At 37.5% G+C, this 20,814-nt stretch overlaps 1 protein-coding gene across 9 annotated transcripts in view; it reads right to left on the reverse strand.

Moving 5' to 3' along the window:
- Positions 1-14,763, reverse strand: part of LOC129774631 (voltage-dependent calcium channel subunit alpha-2/delta-4) — a 128,631-nt gene extending 113,868 nt beyond the window's left edge. For 2 of the 9 annotated variants that reach the window (XM_055778419.1, XM_055778411.1), the window contains exon 1: positions 12,927-14,763. In XM_055778419.1, the coding sequence (XP_055634394.1) occupies positions 12,927-13,051 (125 nt within the window). In that variant the 5' untranslated portion in view covers positions 13,052-14,763. The remainder of the gene's footprint in view (positions 1-12,926) is intronic. The other 7 variants (XM_055778415.1, XM_055778414.1, XM_055778413.1 and 4 more) reach the window with 7 other exon arrangements.
- Positions 14,764-20,814: the final 6,051 nt, after the last annotated feature.

The following is a 20,814-nucleotide window of genomic DNA, read 5'->3' on the forward strand; positions in this document are numbered from 1 at the left end:
ATTAAATATGACGTCTATTATTGATACATATCTGATTTGCAGTCCAGTTGAGATAAGTCCAGTTAGCAAACGTATACTGTATATGTCGTAGGGGAATTTACAGGACAATAGAATCGAAAAATACAACACCAACGAAAGTACCGTCCGAATGAACCGCCTGTAAAAAGGTTATCGTATTTTTGACGCATACAACCAGACCGAAAATAGGCATTCAGAATTTGTTTTTTGGGCGGCTTACCGGGAAATTTTAGACTCAAATACCTAGTACGAAACCAATCATAGTATCCAGAATTTGTTATCCTACAAAGCTGCGTCGTATTCATTAATTTCAAACCAATCATTTTTTTATACAGATTTAAGTCGATACCATCAAACATCTTGTTTATTTTTTTTACCTCCCATTATTATTTCTCTTTCAGACTCCCACCGAAACAAAGTAACATAATTTCAGCTAAGCAATCACTTCTTCATTGGAGACAAATTTCTGCCGCCGTTATATTTCTTTCGATTATGCAAACTGGTAGCACCAGGTATGGGCAAAATCGCATCGAAATTCGTTTTTTAAAACACTCATCCTCAGATAAGACTCACCCTTCTATTCTCCGTTTATGCCTCACTTTATTTGAGACAGAAAACATTCACCTATCATCTTCGCAAAGTTCATTCTCGAGTTAAACGGAAAAATACTGTCTCGATTCCGCTCATCTATTCTCAGAGAATTTTGCATTCCCTCATTTGCCTCTCGGAATGACGTTAGATGGTGATAGAATCAAATTTGAAACTTTTGCTTGAGCCAGCGAGTGTCTGTGCAAAATCATTCGTTTTTCACTCAGTCAGTCAGACAGTAAAATATAGGTAGATAGTTGAAATCGAGTTGTTTCCTGTGCACTATTGCAATGACATTTTTTTGTTTCTAGTATGAAACGATTTAAGCCAACGCAAAAGATCATATTAGCGCAAGTTATTGGTGAGCGGGAAGGTGGATTCATGTGCACTTGAATGCTGACAAGGAAAAGAGTACAAGGGAAAATAAAATCATACATATACGCAGATTCAGTCTATTTTGACTCACTCGTTATTTTGTTTCGTGCGATCCTTCCAAAGAAGTATTCATTCATTGAATGTTTTTTTCCACTCTTTGTATTGTTATGATCACTATCAGTCCCGAATGAAGATGGTCGAGGAGTGTAAAATGATTCATCGTGCAATCTCACGATTGCTTGCTGCATTCTTTTCGCCATGATTATTCCAAGCAGATACAAGAGTGATTTATAATAAGGTGTGGAGAAATAAGCGAATGAACTTTTCCATACTTGCGTAGCACTCGCCAGGGCCAATTTTTAAGTATATAAATCCGTTGGAATAGAGTGCAATTGAAATGCAATATACGATATTGTTGCGATTGGATGTTTTCTTCTTTGTATTGGTTTGCTTTTGTACAATTTTTTTCATTCTAAGGACAAATAATACACGTTATTGAAAAAAAATTCCATTATCGATGTAATCAGTGATTGAAATATCATGCCAATCTCAAAATAGGAAGCTTAGATGTTACTGGACACCTTTTGTATTTTTGGTGAAGCGAAACGATTGGTGTTTTTCAAAAAAATCATATGAAGCTCCATCGAAAGCAAATTTTAGAAAAAATTTCACTAAAAGTATTACCCATCGCTAGACATTACTTTTTCCATCGTTCTGACAGCGTTCGAAGTCATCGGAAGAACGGCACGTCCTACGTAATGCATATTTGCTAAATGTACGTTCCAGTAAGATCTGTTATTAGTTTGACTGAAGAAAAAATAGTCGTCGTTGATTAGAAATATTTCAAGAAATAATGCTCGAGCAGAAAATGAACTGCTTTGGAAAAAAAATGGTAAAAATCCTTCTCTCGCCCTATATTTTAATCTATCACACATACACGCATCATTCACCGAACTAGATCACTCAAAAACTTCAAAATTATTTATATTTCATCTGCCAGGTGCTCAGTTGACACGAAGTTTTTTTCCTTAGTTTTTTCCCCCAATTGTTTATTTATTTCGGTTTTAGCTTTTTGACTGTAACAGAGCCGGGTTTTAATCGTGTAAATGTTACATGTTTATGGTTTCCACAAATTGCAAATTACACGTTGGCCATTTTTAGGCGTGAGAGTATTCCTTTTGTTCTTCCATTGTTCAGCAGACCGAACAGCGGAGACAGTTGATATGATCATTGTTGTATTATTAATAGCACAAAAGCCGGATGTTGTTCTTGTTGCAAGCAGAGCTTGCATGATGATTGTTGCGTGGACGTAGTTATTCTATAATAACACAAAGATGGTCAATTAATGTGGCTACGATGACCCCCCTTTTTCCTCTGAAGAATCATTAAAGGATTACGATGTTTTTTCGTTGAGAATATGCCAAAGCATTTGAAATCCACTCCCTAGTTATAGTTATACTGAAACAAAAACTAGCCCCAACTGACGGTACCTGAAAAGTTTTACACAGATTATGGATTACAGCAACTCCACGAAAAAAGTATCTACCAAATAGACTGATTTGAATCTTTTTGTCAATTTGTAGTTTTTTTTTTATCTTTTAAACCACTCGTCCGATTACGATTTCGTAAATACAAATGAAAAATATTTGAGTTGATTTTTTTTTCAAATTAGGCCAAATTTTCAAAAATGTTTGTTTTTGCGGCTATAGCTTTATATTTTTTTCGGAATATTTAGACTTTATATATATCATAGAAAAAATCAGAAACACTTCTGTTTTTGGGATATATATTTAAACTACAGTAGAACCCCGATTACCCGCGGAATAGTCGGGCAAATTCACCGCGAATAACGCAACAAGGGACTAAAACTGAGGTGCAAACACGGAAAAAATGTTTCAGCATGAAATTTTGGTTTGTCTACATAGGTAGCCAAACAATGTACAAGTCTTGACCTGACAAAAGTACATGAGCCTACCACTCACTAACAAATTCTGGGAAGGCCTATTGATTTACTATGGAACTCGTTGTCGCGAATAATCCGCACCTCGGATTATCGGAGTTCTACTGTACTCTTGATCAATTTTTACACGGGTGAAACTTGAGAAAGGTACGGGTATAGTTACATTTTGAATTTCTAATTTCTGTTAATGAAAATCCCTTCTACATGTTATGATATAATATTGAAATCAACCTATGACAATGAATACTGATCAAAAATGGAAAAAGAAAACAAAAACCGAAAATCATACATGATTCCGCGTGGGGATGTAATTTTTGCGGCTTCGATATTAAGCATTTTCAGTGGTTTAAATTCAAAATTCAATTCACTGATTGTTTGTGAAATAACAGAGAAGCGATATTAAATATATTCGGGAAAGTAAATTCATTTGTGAACGGAAAATTTAAATTATTGAAATAATGGCACAGGTGAGGTTAAAATGGACAGTGAAATGTGCGTGATGAAAAGTGATGGAAAGAGTATTCAACTCTTTTGTCGGCGAGTTTCTCTGTCTGTTCTATTCCAGTTGCTGGAAAGCGAATATTTGAGTTGATATGCATCGAAAAAATTGTTCCACTTTTCGGTATGTTTCAATTTCGGTCAAAAACATTGGAAAACAGTTTTTCGTAGAACACTGTTTTTCGAAATAATCGGTCAAATGATTATTTCGAAAAACAGTGTATTGAATTGTACGAAACACTGCATTTAAGTTTTAGGAAACATGAGTTTCAAAAGATACAATTGAAGTTTTTCTTAACACGTCCGTATTACCACCTCCTCCTCTGCTGTAAGCAGAGATGCCAATAAAATTTTTGAAATAGCATCTAACATTCGAAAAAAATGCTTTTTTCTTTTTTTCAATTTTGTTCATATCTATAGAAAAAAGATTTCGTGTCCTTTTCTCATGATTTAACTCAAGAGCGAAGCTATGGATTTGAAACAGTCAGTATCAGGTTTGATGCGTCTTAGTCTGCGTCAGGTTTACATGCCAAAAAAGTTATGAAAATCACTCAGAAAGTTGGAAAATTAGCATTTGGCATTTTTTAGCATACTTTGTATGGAAATAATTGGAAAGTCATTTTTTTGAAAATTTCGTATATTCTATCTATATAAATAAAAATTATTTGGTGTCCGTTTCTCACGATTTAACTCAAGAACGGAGCTCCGGATTTAAATAGTCAATATCAGGTTTGATGCGTCTTAGTCTGCGTTAGGTTTCTATGTCAAAAAAGAAATTATATACCGCGAGTATAAATTACGTACATAAAATAATTTCTGTGGGAACATGAGTGTTGAAATGATTTAAATCAAAATATCAATTGTGGGTGGGACGTATTCCGCCGGACCAGCTGGTTCACAATAAAAATTACGCTATACAGTGACAGTGTCAGTTACATTTTTAATTTTGCTATTTGTGATCACACATTTCAACATTATACTTATGTCGTATATTTTGTGTCATTCTAACTAATCCTAACTTTTCTTTATGCATGTCTACATAATTCATATAAATGCTAGAATTCCTCGCATAGTTTTTGTTCCTGTTCTACTTCTTAGTTTTGCTTTGTTCAAGTTGTATTCTGAAAAAACAAATCGTTCAACGATTACTGAGGGCTGTGGCAGAATCAGAAATGTTGTAATAATTTTTCTCGATTTGGGAAAAGCAAAATTAATGTTTTTTACTTTAATTTACTTAATTTTATGACAAATCAACATTTCAATCAACATTTCAATAGCAACACCAACATAAACATTATCCAAACTGACCTACTTTTCCTGATCGAACTGAATATCAATAAAAGGTAGCCAAATTAGTGACAAAACAACATACCGTAAAGTTTTTAATTCTGGGGACTTACGACAACTTCCATGGAGCGATCCTGTAAACTTGCCTAACTACGCATCGCGTTGCATGGAAACCTTGATGCTCGGCGACTTAAACTCCAACAAACGTTTGTATTCGATATCATAGAGAGTAATATTGATTGCTCGGAGCTGCTGCAACAAATAAATTTAAATGTACCAACACGAACTCTTCGTAGTTCTCCCGTCATCAATCTGCCATTTTACAGAACCAGTTACAGACAGAATGGCCCATTTAAATCATGTCTGAGAGCATTGAACGCGGTTTGCCATGTCCACGATTTTGGAATGTCCAAGAATAGTTTTAAGGCTAGAATTAAAGACACAATTTAAGTTACAGTCTGTACGATTGTTAATCGAAGACGAGGACAAATAAATAAATAAATAAATATTCAGTCGCTCCATCTCCTCTAACGATCACTTCGAGTCCGGCCAGAAAACCGCGTTTTCGCTCTTATGGTATTTCTTGATGAACGACGCAACTTCCGGCAGGCATTTCGTACTTCAATCAACTCTCCCTTACTCGATGTTCTGTATCTCGATATTTTCCCTAACTCGATTTCATGGCACCTTCGATTGATTTTACAAGCATTTCTCTCTCCATAACTCGATACCTCCCTAACTCGATGGTCCCTTGGATAACGAGTTAGGGAGAGTTGACTGTATAAATTTCTCCGTTCACGGACAGTCCGGAGCTAAATAAGAGCGGCTTTGGCATCCTCTTCTAGCTGATTGTCAGCCACAGCAGCACCTTCATGGGGAACTTGGTGTGTGGAATAAACTTCACTTCGGAGCTCACTTCCTTCGTGGGGGAAGTAAAATACGAAGTGCCCTGCCAGATTGGTCTCGTCGTCCATCAATACCGCCACGTCGCGATTCGCCGGGAAAATCGACTTGACCATCTTATTCAGCCGCTGCCGCTGCGTCATTGCCTGCAGCTGCAAGACCAGTGGACGGGACCTCCGCTTCCTGACATGTATGTTCATGTTCGCCAGGTACTTTTTCACTGTCTGGCCGGTTGCACCGACCTCCCGGCCAAGCACACGCAGCGATGTAGTCACTTTTTCCTCCATCTTCCTCTTCAGCATCCTTTGAAGTTTCTTGTCGCTCAGGGTCGTCGGTCTTCCGGAACCGGGTTTTCTTTCGATGCTCTGATTGTTGTCCAATAGTGCCAGGATGTAGATTGTAGATGCCGGAACGGGCATATCCGGCCTCCACAAACGGGCAGGGTTGAACGCGCACACTTCTGAACAGAGTAGCTTTACTGTTTTCGCCATCACGTTTAGAGTTCGACAGATAAAGCTGTCAAATTTTTTCTGACTCTTGGGTTACTATGATTGATGCTGCACGGGTAGCTTCGTCAGTGCGTGTGAAGATAAACCCATGAAAAATCTGCAATTTTTGTCAATTTTTTTAATGCAAACGTTATCCTTGCGAGCAGGGTTGCCAATAATATTTTTCAAAAAACTGGAAGATTGCTCTTCAAAAAACTGGAAGAAAACTGGATCCTGTAAAATCGTTTTATTTTAAGAAGTTTTTTAATTTATCCAAAATGATTTGATTGCTTGAGATATAGAATTTCCTACGAAACTGCTTGTAGTATTTATATGTAGTTCATAAAATAGTGAAATAAACATTGATTACCCATTCGAGTAGATCAAAATAACGTTTTGCACCGTTCGAACATTACTATGAAACAATGTTTGAGAATCTTTTCCTCAAGAAAATACGGTTTTATTTGGATAAAACTTGAAAAATCTCGTATTTATTGCTCGACAATAAAAAAAACTCCGCCTGCGAATGATGGATCTATATGGTAGAATGTCCGAAAAAGCATTTGAAACAATTAAGAAACAGAGTAGAAGAACGGTTGTAATTGCTATTATCCATGGCCATCACGTAAAGAAATATAACTCTCCACCGTCGCGATTGAAGTTCGATTCAGAGTACGCGCGATTGATAACGGAACATATCGCCGAGAATATTGGTATTAGAGGAGTTCTCTCAGTTACCTTCTCAGCTTTCCAAAAGATAATTCTCCGTCCCGATTAAATTTCTAGAAAGCGTAGGTTCGATGCATAATGCTCCGGGACGATTATTTCTAGAAGAGCCCTCTCGGCTTCTCAGGTTTTCAAAAGATAACTCCTCCCCTTCGAGATTGAAGTTCGATATAGATGATTAACAGAATCCGATTGGTTTTAGAGTTCCTCCGGTTATCTTTTCATGTTTCCCAAAGATAACTCTCCGCCGTCGCGGATGGTGTAGCGTAAGTGTATACGCTATGAATAACATTAGATATTGCCGGGATGATTGATTGTAGAAGAGTTCTCTCGGTTACCCTCTAAAGTTACCCACAATTAATTTTGCGATGATGCGATAAATAATATGCGATAAATAATATAATGCGATAAATAATATAATAGATGCGATAAATAATATAATATATAGCCGGTCACAATATTTTCATTTTCAGGTTACCTAGAGATAATCTTTAGCGCATGTTATAACACAAGAGATTTTCGAATTTTCATTTCGTCAAATGATCGATTGATCACGGATTTAAACGAATCTAAACGTTTACCAAGGTAAATACACCTTGGATCGATCGAACGAAAAATGTCAAAAAACAAAATTGGTCAAGGAATAGAAAGGATGAGGGAAGCATAATGTTTATGCATTGTGAGTTTATTTTACATAAAATTGGTAAAGCACACATATAAAAAACTGGATAAAACTGGACAATATTTTAAAAAATTGGAAAATTTTAGGGTTTAACTGTTTGACTGGATCGAGGAAAAAAAACTGGAAGAATCCAGTTTAAACTGGAACTTTGACAACGCTGCTTGCGAGTGTGTATGCAAAAAAAATTCTCGGTAGTTTTATCTAAAAACGTTGTCGACCTACAGTCAATCGCAAAATTGAGTATACACCTCGTGCAGGTTTGTTATTTTTGAGTTTTTTGAGGTTAAAAAGTAAATAATTAAATGCGACTTGTATTCATCGTAAAATCGATTTATTTTACTCTCATGTACTGATAAGAAAAAAATTAAAATGGTCACATTTCTTCTTCATTTTTTGTTTGTATTTTACAAATTTAAGCCAAAATCTCCAATTAAGACATCGCAAAATTGAGTGTACAGTTTAAGTTTTTTCTTAAAAAGTAAATTGATATCAGTTTAGTTAACAGCTAACAAAAATCAATCCCCTAGTATTTGGTATAGCCCCCTTTGGCGTCCAGCACTTCCTGCAAGCGCCGAGTCGAGATTTCTGGTCACTGTAGACCGAAGTGCCACCTAGATCTCCGTAATCGTCGTTTTGGGTTCCGCTTCGTTCCCTGGATTTACATTCTTCAGATGGTTCTTGATTTCCCACCATAGATACTCAATAGTGTTCAAGTCCGATGATTGCGAAGGTGTTTTGAGTTGATTGGGACATTATAGAGCAGGCATTCCCGCACGATGAGGTCAGCTTGCTTCGGGTTATTATTCTATTGAAAGTAGTGATCACGAGAGAGACCCAACTTCTAAACGGGAGACTTCAGGATACGTTTCAGGAAGATCAATTAGGCCATTTTGTCCATCGCTGAATCGATAAACTTCATGGTTCCAGTTCCAGAAGCCACCAATGTATCATACATCAACTGACTACCGCCGCCGTGTGGGAATCAAATGATGACCTTGGAACACCGATCCTGGTTTCCTCCTCACCATTCTTTCATTCTTCCATTCGATTAAAAGATATTGGTTTTCGGATCATCATATAGAAGACATTGTTCCAGAACTCCTTAGGTCTGTTTTCATATGCCTTAGCAAACTCTAGTCATTTTTTCATATTCATCTTTGACTTTTTGAAAGACTCTTCACGACCAACACGACCTCTCAGATTGTTCCTGTATGATACTCGCCAGACAGTGTCTACGCTGTCAGGTCTTCCAATGGTGCCGTCTACTTCGACAGTCAATTAAGGAATGTTTGTTTTAAGGTTCTTTCGCAATGTTCGCCCCATTACCCGTTCATCATCAGAAGATAGGATTCGTTTGCGTCCTCTACCTGGTAGATTTTCCATAGTTCCTTCGTACTTCCACTTGTTTCTGATTTTCTTTACTGTAGAGTGAGTTCTTCGGGCAGCAGCTGCAATTTTCCTCAATGTATTCCTTCGACAAGCCTTACTTATTATCATTGTACGTGTAACAATATCTATTTCATGCCTCTTACTCGCCATTTTAATAAAAACTTTTTCGAACATCAACAAAAAACAAAAACCAACACTGCCCAAGCAGTGGTTTGGTGCTCAAGTCACACACTGACGAAAAAATTACGCTAATTCACAAAGATCTTACTAAAATGGTTAATTTGTTTGGAGAAATTTAAGGTGTACACTCAATTTTGCAATGCTTAGAATAAAGATTTTTCTCAATTTTTTAAAATAAATAATTAGCAAAAAACTTTTCGCGAAATTTTCTTGCGCGCATAATTAATTAGATGTGTGTGTTATTAATATACATCAAAAGAAGCAATGTATTCAAAATATTTTGTACCAAATAAATGGAGAGTACCAAATAAAAAGTGGGAAATGAAGGAAAGCCACTCCTTCGTGTGGTATCTTTCGAAATAGCTCCCAACCTGTAGTCCTCGCTTTTAGCTACATGTATCGTAAAAATAAATAGATTGACGTCTTCCGTCTTTTATATTTCTGTTTGAATCTACAGAACAATCATTGCTCTTTACATCTACACAGTTCCGCCATATATGGGGTTTTCCATTAAGCGTTTCCGCAAGCATGGGTGACAACTTTTGTTAATACTGAGTACCGTTATCTATTATTCATTGAAGCACCGTTTTGATTCGTGAACAGGTTCACTAGGTTTTAAAATTCGATTAGAAAAAGTGTAAACTGACACATTATCGAATAATGTATAATATTAGAATAGTTCTTTGCTATGGTGGCTGAGAGCCACCATACGACCGGAACGGTAAAACAGATTTGATTGCTGGGAGCGACCCCAAAGATCTATGTGTCACTCCAAATTATGCGTCTCCATTGATTTAATATTTATCTTGGTATATTCCGGGGCTCTGGCAACCCTATCCCATCCAATGCAAATTGAGCGTAGGCAGCATAAAACAGGGCTCGCGCTTAGGGGGCTCACGTATTGTTTAATGTTTGGAGTCATATATGTTAATATTTGATTACGTTGGATAGTTTTTTTTTGGCAAGCGATGTTTGGATACCCATCCGGAAGCTTTCTTGACGATTTGCAATTCAAATCACAGCCGAAGAATCGCGCGGAGCACTTCATTTTGAATTTTAGGTTATGATTTCTATGCTCATGATTTTCTATGCTGGCTACTGAAAGGCGGCCATCTTAGCAATCCCTTGGTATATTCATAATAAACCAATGGAGACGCATGGATGTCACCCGAACAACGCCTACAAATTATGCAGATTTTTTACGAATGTAACAAATATCTGAACGAACATTTACCTGAACGTGGCAAATACCCGAATGTGACTTTTATCCGAATGCAACATTTACCCGAATGTAAAGCTTACCGGAATGAAGAAGGAAAAATTCTGACAAGTTATAAGGTTATAAGTTTTGTCAAATCTCCTAATAATAATTAGATAATAAATAATGATAAATAGAAAACATTCAATAAATATAACATAAGAGAACAACAAAAACGCGCAGTGAAATGAAAAATTGTAATGAGGAACTTTGAAAATGGTGCGGAGACCGCGCTGATACATTTTTAAAAATTTACAATTTACAATTAACATAATAATTCCATCATAAAATATATAAAGCATAAATGTCTTAAAAATGTAAAAATATTTGGTAAGAAAAAATTGTAAGGGGTTGTATCTAGGACACGACCGCATATTTTCGACGTAGAACTACGGAATTATATTATGGAATCCACTTGTTTACCACTTCGAATATTATTTTAGAATACATCAAAATGTTTGTAATAGATTCTGTTCTTCGTTACAAATATATTTGATGAACGTCCTTTTACGTTTGATATGATGCCTAGGACTACCAAAACATTTGAAAGGAAAAATTGTCAAACGATCATTGTATTTTACATTTCCCTCTTAAATTATTGCACATCTCATGTTTACGTAGTTCTCGAACCACTAAAGTTCATTCACCTCTAGTATCTGAAATGATGATTTACCCAGGCTTCACAGCACAAAGCGAGTAAAAAAGTACTCAACACCAAAAATTACCCCCGACTTGCAGGTATTTGCAAAGCGGATTCCCCCAGGCACATTAATTTTGAAGTCCGTGTTAGGGAAAAACAGCTCAGTGGGAAAAATACCCCCGACTTGCATGTTTTGGCGAAGCGGATTCCCCCAGACACATTGATTTTGAAGTCCGTGTTAGGGAAACACAGCTCGGTGGGAACAAAAAATACCCCCGACTTGCATGTATATTAGCAAAGCGGATTTCCACCGGTACATCGATTTAGAATAACGCTCGACATTTTACAGTTATTCAATTGTTCATCTCATGAAAAATAACATTTTATCAATTGTGATAGACGCGTAAAAAAAATTCCTATCACTTGATGCAAACATCTTCCCAATCTGTTCAGAAATGTTCGAGTTATAAGCATTCGAAATACGGGTAGGGTTAGTACACAAATCGACAGAACAAATGTATGGGAAAATAGGAAGAGAATTCGTTCACAGTGAAAATAATTATTAACGTTAACTTTATTTCACAAAAACGTGACCTGTTGTCTGATTTGGCACCCTTCCCGAAAGACGTAGTTCTACACCGAAACTAGCGTTGGCAGAAAACATGCCATCTTTGGCAGGAAAGATGCCATTTCCTGGTCATGAGAGTCAAATGCGCAAATAATGAGCTATTTTGAAGCTTAAAAATGGTTTGTATGTATGCGAGCAGACATCTCTATCTGTTATTTTTTTTTCTCTTTTCATTTGGTATTGTGCAAAAAAAAAGTCCATACGACGTCAATGGGGACCGAACCAATGCCGGCTGGAATGCGAAGTTACTTTACACGACCACGCTATCCATATAGCTGCCAGCACTATTATAAAGGAGCGTGATAATATTACACCTCATCATAAAATGAAGTAGGAAGGTGTTTTCTAATCCGATAAAGAAGAACATGAACGAGAATATATCTTTCTCTGTCTGGGCCGTGTATTTGGCAAACTATACGAAAAGCTTTGATATGCTTTCATTTAAATGTGTCTCCTGTTTCGCTCCCTCATATTGGCTCTAGCATATATATAATATTATACAAATGATATACATGTATTGGGAACAGAACATTTTATGTTATCTTTCAGCTCATTTAATGTAATAAATCGGGATGCCAGAGAATGTGCTTAAAATTATTTGTATTTGTATTTGCGTATTTATTGCGTATTTATGTAACAGCAGATCGAGGATAACGAGGATAAGGTACATTCGGGTAAATGTTGCGTTAGGATAAATGTTTATTCGGGTAGATGTTCCATTCGGGTATCCGCCGCATTCGGGTGATTAGGGTAATTGTCTTTCGGGTAAATGTGACACAATCATGATTCCATCCAACACCGTGCTCAACATGTGGAGACAGCTCCATCCACTTTATGGAAGAATTTGCATAAAGATTTGAGGCAAATCCCGAAAGGGCTGACAAAAATCAGCTTGTAGAACGACTGAAGCCGCAAGACCACCGAAGTTGGTCCAAACGAAGTTGCTGTTGATGGAGCGATGGAGCTTATGTTTGATTAAATGAATACGTCAATAAGCAAAGCTGCCGTTTACATTGTCGGAACACGAATCTGTCACTGTTTGATGCGCTTCATAGGTCGGTGGAATCATTGGTCATTAGTTTTCTTTATAATATTGTTAGATTTAATTTAGTTTCATTTTGTCTATAGACGCTATCAGTGAAAAGGCCTTATTGAAATTTCAAAAATCTTAAATAAAAATTATACAAATTAAGTTTTTCATTTGAAAATATTTTGATCCTTATTAGTTTCCCCACCTTTTGTATAACCATTATGGTTCACTTATTCTCAAGCTGAAAATGGAAATGACTACTAAATGGCAACTTACTCGTTGTGGGGAATGTCCTCGTCCTGATCACCCGCCGCTTGCTGAATCGCCACCAGGAACAGAAATGTCATTATCCCAGTCAACAAACAACTCCGCGTACGCAGTTTTCTAGTAGGATCCATCATTGTTTCTGCCCTTTTTTCGTTAGAAATGGTCTTTGATGGATATTCGATTTGACGTTTTCCGCTGTCGTGATGTTATGTGTTCCTCCCTTCCTCACTTTTTTATGATTTATTTATCTTTTCGTTTTATGGGTGTATACTCCAGTCTGTGTTCCGTTGGCTTGTCGTCTGTTTTTTCACTCTCAAATAGTAGTTTCACTTAACGACCAGAGCGGTTGAAGGGGAATCATTTTATGACCGGCCGATAATATTCTTGTTCCGCGCACTTTTGTGGATATCAATAAAATATTCAATTTAAATATAAATTACACCACCGGAATAGCGGAATCGGATACCACTGACATTCTTTTCCACCTCCCTACACTGGCCCGTAAGAGCACTGTTGCAACGAAAACTCTGCTTTTTCTCACCGAAGAGTGGTCACAAGAAAGTGGGTGGGTAAGCAGCGGTTCCTTTTCTGTGCACAAATACCAACGCAACATGGAGCACCATAGAACACATACACACACAAACCAGTGTGGTACTACCGGACGCGCGTGTCGTGCCGAAAATTTAACACCAAAATTGCACACACAATCAGATAGCGAGAGGAGAGTGAGAATTGTACTACCCCTTTCTTGTCCAGAAGAAAATTTAATGATCAAATGCTACTTTTTTTGTTCTCATTAGGAATAATTTACATTTAATTTACACAGCCTGTCTAGTTTATTGCACATTTCACTTTCTTTTTTTCTTTTTTCTCGTAAACCATGTTTTCTGTTTTATCACTTTGCTACTCCATTAAAGAGATCCTTGGACATTCCTTCACACTTTTTTCCTCTGGCGCGAATTATCCTGTATAAGAGTAATTTCAGCTAAAGCAGCGCAATCCAAAGAGACCATCAGTGCCGAAAAACGAATGCAATGTGCCGTGACAGGACGGTGGCTTATATCGTACAATTCTTTATCGACGCTTCGCTATCTAACATATTTGAAGTATAGTCCATCACCAACATGAAGAACCGCACTTTCAAAGCACCCGCTGCACAAAAAAACGAGAACCAAGTGAAAAACCAATCTCGGGTTGCAATTCTTCAAGCGAATACCAACTTTTTCTATAATATCTTCTGATTCGCTAATTCGGCAAAATCTGTCACTCCGGAGTGTGTGTCTTCTTGCTTCTAAATTCCATTTCACACATGCACGTAATTCAAAACGTCCAATCACTCAGGAATAGGTCACACTTCAAGGCCAAAACTGCACATACTCGATTGCCTGGAATTGCTCACTTCATATTTCATACATATCCTGCGATTTCGTCGTTTTCTCGCCAATGCTCCGACGCTTTCTTTCTCTTCTGACGCCTGAAAATTTTGCTAAGTTTCACCAGATATTTTCACCCTTCATCGGAACGAAAATCCACAGAATGTGCACAAATTGAAGAGAAATCACATCCGCCAAAACCGAAAAAGCAAATGACTATATTCTTAATTTCAATATGTCTTAAGTTTCTGTAAGGCTTTCTCCTGTTTCCAGTTGGCAAGGAGGGAAAAAAACGCTATCCCGATAGTATGCAGCTCCGTTAGCGGAAAATTCTATTATTTAACCTTCCCGTACATCGCGCTTCGAAACAGTGTTCGCCTTTTTTCCGCCTCCAACTCCACTTTCTGGTGGCTCCGACGATAGGACTCTCTGTAGTAGAGTGTGGTAACGCGATACGAGAATGCTGGAAATACTATACACCACACATTAGCGACAGAAGAGAAAAACTAGACTAAACCCCCCGACACCTCCCGCTTCCTCCTGCGCTTGGCCCATGAAGATGATCTACGTTTAAGGATATGGGTACTCTCCACCCCAACATCGATGTACAGGAGAGGAAGTGCGCGAGTCCGAACAACACGCAGGCGCACGGCTACCCTTACCGAAGTGAGAACGTGAGCATGTTCGAAAAAGCTCACAGGGAGCTCCCATTGACAGCTTCGTTTTGGGGAAAACTTTATTCACGCTGGAAGTGTAGCAATGTTGAACCATTATCCGGGGGGACACTACATTTTCGAACACATCGAAAAAGTATAGGCTTTCATAGTTTTACAATTTAGAACATAAACTAGATTTTGGGTTTTTTGAGAATAAGTTTTTACTGGTGCTCGTATAGATGATGTTGGTAAAATCACGTGCATGTATTGGGTCGCCCGAAAAGTAATTGAATTTCTTTCATTACAAATAAAATCCTTTTTTTTTTATCTGTATTATAGTGATTTTATTCAAAACTCAGGGCCCCCATTGACCATCTTTGTATTGTTACAGAATAACTACGTCCACGCAACAATCATCAGCGATGGAGATCGATCCACGGTCGAAATAAGATCGATTCATCCATACAACTGCTCTGCTCTGCAGAAATATATCGGGCTGCTGTTCTATAAATAACTCAACAATGGATCAACGACTGTCTCCGCTGTCCAGTCTTAACTGTGGATAATGGAAGAACAGATAGAAAACTCTTTCGCCTAAATGGCTACTGTGTAAATATGTACCATTTGCAATGGTATAGAAGGGAATATTCTAACGCCGAAAAATGGCAACTGTGTAATGTGCTAATTATAGATATGATAAATATGTGACATGTACACGATTAAAATTCGGCTCTGTTACAACTAAAATGCTAATGAGCCTAAAATAAACAAAGGGGATAAAAAAAAAATAGTGATTTTCAACTCATTTAAAATACTTTTTTTTTTTTGTATACGGAATAAATGCATAAGGAGGGAGAGGAGTACAATAGCGGATCCGCGGAATAGTCGGGCAAGATCCCCGCGAATAACGAAAATCGCGGATTGCGCAATAATGGAATAGAAATGGAGTGCAAACAAGGGAAAAATATATTTCAGCATAGAAGCTATGATTTATCAACACAAAATATATAGTTTAACATCTGAAGTAACATGTTTACATTGGGATGAGTGAGACTCCCATTCCTGTTGCTATTGGTGAGATACTACAGTAGTGTTCGTAGTGATATATATCACACAAAGAAAAACTGATGAAAAAATCAAATTTATATTGCATACATCGTTTGTGTTTTCCTGTTTGGATGTGTTGTGTTTTTGCCCTCTTGAGCTGCGCAGGGAGGGTGTGAAGATAATACAAGTGACGAACATCGAAATACATAGTCAGTTTTAGCGAGTTTAAGGTGAAGGTGGAAGGAAGCTATTGTAGTAGTATAGGTAAAACCACGTGTGAAAATGTGGTAATAGTGTTTGTGAGAAAAGAGCAATTTGTTTCGTTTGTTTTGATTTTTGTACAAAAAAAAGATCAATGCATTTATCAGACTGTATGGCGCTCCACTCCATGTATGAACGATATGTTCCGATGAACAATTACAAATATGAATATATATTGGGTTGGGGAAAAAGAAATGTCGTATTTCTGATCGAAATTTGACGCTTTATTATCCAATTTAAGTCAAATATGCGCCGTTTTGTTCGCAAACTTGTTGCCATTTAGAAGGCAACTTCATTATTCCCCCCTTATAAAATCCCCCTCCTTATTTGCAACTCAGACAGCCAGTTTTCGCAAGCATCTTTTGAGGCCAACTTAGTATCACCAAGAGCGTTTTGCATGGACCGGAAAAGATTATAATCGCCAGGTCCGGACTATACGGTGGGTGCAATAGGACATCGCATCCGAGCTCCCGTAGCTTCTGGCGGGTCATCGAAGATGTGTGAGGCCGAGCGTTGTCCTGGTGGAAAACAACACCATTCCTACTGATCATTTCTGGCCGCTTCTGTTCAATAGCCTGCTTCAAACGGTCAAGCTGCTCATAGTAGAGAACCGAGTTGAGGGTCTGGCCATAGTTGAACAGTTCATAGTGGATGGTTCCCTTCCAATCCCATCAAACACACAGCAAAACCTTCCTGGCAGTCAATCCGGGCTTGGCGATGGTTTGGGCCGGCTCACCGCGCTTCGACCACGACTTTTTTCGTTTTAGGTTGTCGTACGTGATCCACATTTCGTCACCAGTCACCATCTCCTTCATAAATGGGTCGAGTTCGTTCCATTTCAGCAGTGCATTGCAGGCGTTGATTCGGTCTAAACAATTTTTTTGCGTTGACTCGTGTGGCACCCATACATCCAGATTTTTTTGGAATCCAATCTTCTGCAAATGGTTCCAAACGGTTTTCTGGTCTATACCCAGTTCCTGGCCAATCGATTTAGTGCTCACATGCCGGTCTACTTGGATGATTTCAACAATTTTATCGGTTTCCACGACGATTGGCTCACCAGTACGGGATGTATCTTCGACAGCCACTACACCAGAACGAAATCGATCAAACCAACGCTGTGCTGTGCGAATCATTACAGTATCGGGTCCATAAACTACACGAATGTTTTCGGCCGCCTTCGTTGCAGTTTTACCTCGCAGGTAATAAAAACGTAAAATATGGCGAATTTATTGCTTGATGGACTCCATCTTTGACGCGCTATAACTTGAGACTGAAAAGGACAATCACAACACTGTCAAAACGACACTTGTAGCACAGATTGTCGTCTTTAAATAGCCGTATAGTATGACCCGATGTGATAAGTACAACACAAGATATGTTTAAGTGTTGCCATATATTAAGAATATACGACATTTCTTTTTCCCCAACCCAATATAAGTGTATTTGCATATGAAGTGAAATTATGATTAAGCGCGAGCGTAACATGAGCAAATTTATAACACATGCGAATTGGGGCTCTTTTGATATTAACAAGTTCACGATGTATTGTTCGTATTGTTTTCACATATTCACGTTGAAGAGCCTTAACCCTTCTCTTCGTTGGCCGAGGCATTTTGATTGCATGTTATACTTTTCCGTTTACTGTTTTTGATAGCATAGGCAGCCAATTTTATTTTATTGATTTTCATGACATGAAACGCTATGACTCAGGAATAACATTTTATTGAGTGGTTTTTATAGCTGTTTCGATGATATCTGGCATAAGTGTCGAAAAAATACGATGCTTTCACCAATACAAACAAAACCATTGCCGAAGATTGAAAAATGAAAATTAAACTTTCAGAGCACTTGCTCGAGTTTTCCGACGTTTTTCACTATACAGTGCGACAGCAGATGAAAATTTAATATCTTGTGAGTAATCGATTAGAGTTTGGTTGAAATTACGTGATGGGAAGTGTGCGAAAACAATCATTTTCTTCACACTGTTTCGCAAAATTATTAATTTTCGGGCGAGGGGTGAGGGAGGGACATGAAAGAAATGAGCGCCATTGTGGCGGCCATTTGCGGGTTCTTTCCACGTTCATCTTAAAAGAATGTCCTCGGTGACCTTCTCAGGTTAAAAATGTATCGTCGATTAGAGGAATACTAAAAGGGTTTCTTAGCGACCTTCTCAGGTTGCCAAAAATAACCTTGGTCTCCGCGATTGAACAAAAATATATAGATCGAGAGTTTTGAAAGGAGTTTTAATGACCTTCTCAGGTCAGGAAAAATATCAATGTGCTACGCACGATGAATAACGAAATGCATGACCGGTCCGATAAGAAAGTATATTTTCTTCAAATCCTATTCCATAGCTGAGAGTTCACGTTTCTAGAATCACATCACTTACCGCAGTGAATCCTGATTTTTCTTAACCATTCACACTAACAACTATCCCTTCCATGATAAACGCTAGGGAACCACGCTATAGAGGCGCCCCGTCTGGCCTTCGGGCGGCGAATATCATACTGACATTCCTTCCCTTCCCCTGGTGACTGTAAGGACGTGGCCGGCGTCGTTATTGACCATTTAAAGCTCGAATCACCGAAAATTGCACAACGAGAATGATTTGCTAGTCCCAAGCGTCATTCTGTGTGTTCTTTGTGCAATTTGGTTGGTTCAGGTCAATCACGGAGAGCAACTACGAATTGTACAGCCTACCTAAGCTCAAGCTCAGCTCAGAATAAACGCATAATGATAGGATGTGCATCATTTTAAAGCTTTAAGGTGCATTGTTTTCAAACTTAAAGATAAATCTGAATACATTTTCAATGTCAATGTAAAAAATTATCCTTGTACAGAATTCATTGGAGTTTTCAAAACTACCTTTCGATTTTCGATGCGATCTTTATTTATTGAACAATTGATCATCAAAGTCGAAGGGGAAATTTTCATTTAAACAACAATATTATTGAAATTTCTACAGGTTCTACAGAAACGTTTCAGGAATCAAATGAAATCTGATTGATAAGGCTAATTAGATATGCTATTGAATTAGTTGACAAAACGTTGCGTAATATTTAATAATTCTCCCCTCCATGATGGTCAAAATTGTATTTCTTGTTTTAAACCTGGTGAGGCAGCTCCGCCAATAACACATCTCTGCATCCAGTATCATTTCACGATACTACGTCCATGAAGGCACATACTGCGATGAACGTGATATTTGACTAATGTGCATCAAGCTGACACCAGAACAAGAAAGCATTGATATCAAACGAAAGAACGATATAAACATCAACGTTCGATAGTCTACTGAAATTTATGGATACTAAAGACACCACACTGCAATCAGTATAACCTATTCGTTCACAGAATCTGTTCACTCAAAACTGTGCGCCGGAATTTCACCGCGCGAAAACACTTCTGTGATTAGTTAACCCTCCTGTACTCGCGTGCAAAATCATAACACGTATACTCGCGCACGGTGTCACAGACCGAAAATTGAACTTCTCTGTAATGTTGCCGTTGTGTATTTTTCAGGTTTTATTGGCATTTATTTGAAGAAAAAGATATGATTGAATGAAAAAAACTTCAAAAAATATGTTTTCTTCGTCTTTATTATGTTTTAATAGTCATATAATTCAGCCTCCTCAAAACAGAGTAATTTTTGATACTCCAACACAAATAACGAAAATCGAATTTTTCACTGTTATTAATAAAAAGTAAGCAACTGAATATAATTCATGGAAGTATAAAGAGCTATAAAATAACATAAAAACGTATTAATCGATTGTGGTTTCAATGGAGTAAGAATCAGGACATAGCATAACTGCATGCTCGAAACAAACATATTTTTTTCATCTCATGCAGTTGTTGCGTGTTTTTCGGGTCTTTTATCGAAGAGAAGTATGTATAACGACCTTCTAGATAATTACCAGAATGTTCTGAAATATAAAGTTTGCATATTTCTAATATTCTTTGTCTCTGTATTCTTGTTAAACTAAGAATTAATGTCTTTTTTTAGATGGGGCATAAAAAAATATGAAAGGATTTCAAGGAACTGCCTTTTCTTTTTCTTGTTTTCTTGTTGATATCGTCCATTATAAAAAAAATATCCCCGAAACTGTAACTGTTAAAAATGACCATAAGTCGACGATTAGTTTATGGTTTACTGTTTACAATTCTTCCACAAGTGAAATTCTTTCACAAGTGTGTGTATGTATGACCATTATATTTAGCGAATAACTATACGAAAATCAAACATTTATATTTTGCTTTTGAACGTATGAATCTAACGACCAATATATCGACGAATAGTAAATATATGGATCCGTTCAATCCAGTTACAAAAGGGACTGAAATCAAATAAGAATAGTCGGGTAATGATATTATGCATTATATTCAATAAATATTCCACGCCACTAACATTAATTTATAAACTTCATTCAACAATATTCTAGAATATGAAAAAGGCACTTGTCCAAAAAAGTTACTCCTATACTCGCATCGGTGTGTCAGACCGAAAGTGTTAAAAAAAGTGGCACACGTCCCCTTTGCACCAACACATGCGATACG

Source organism: Toxorhynchites rutilus, chromosome 3 (assembly GCF_029784135.1).
Source record: "Toxorhynchites rutilus septentrionalis strain SRP chromosome 3, ASM2978413v1, whole genome shotgun sequence".
Lineage (NCBI taxonomy): Eukaryota > Metazoa > Arthropoda > Insecta > Diptera > Culicidae > Toxorhynchites > Toxorhynchites rutilus.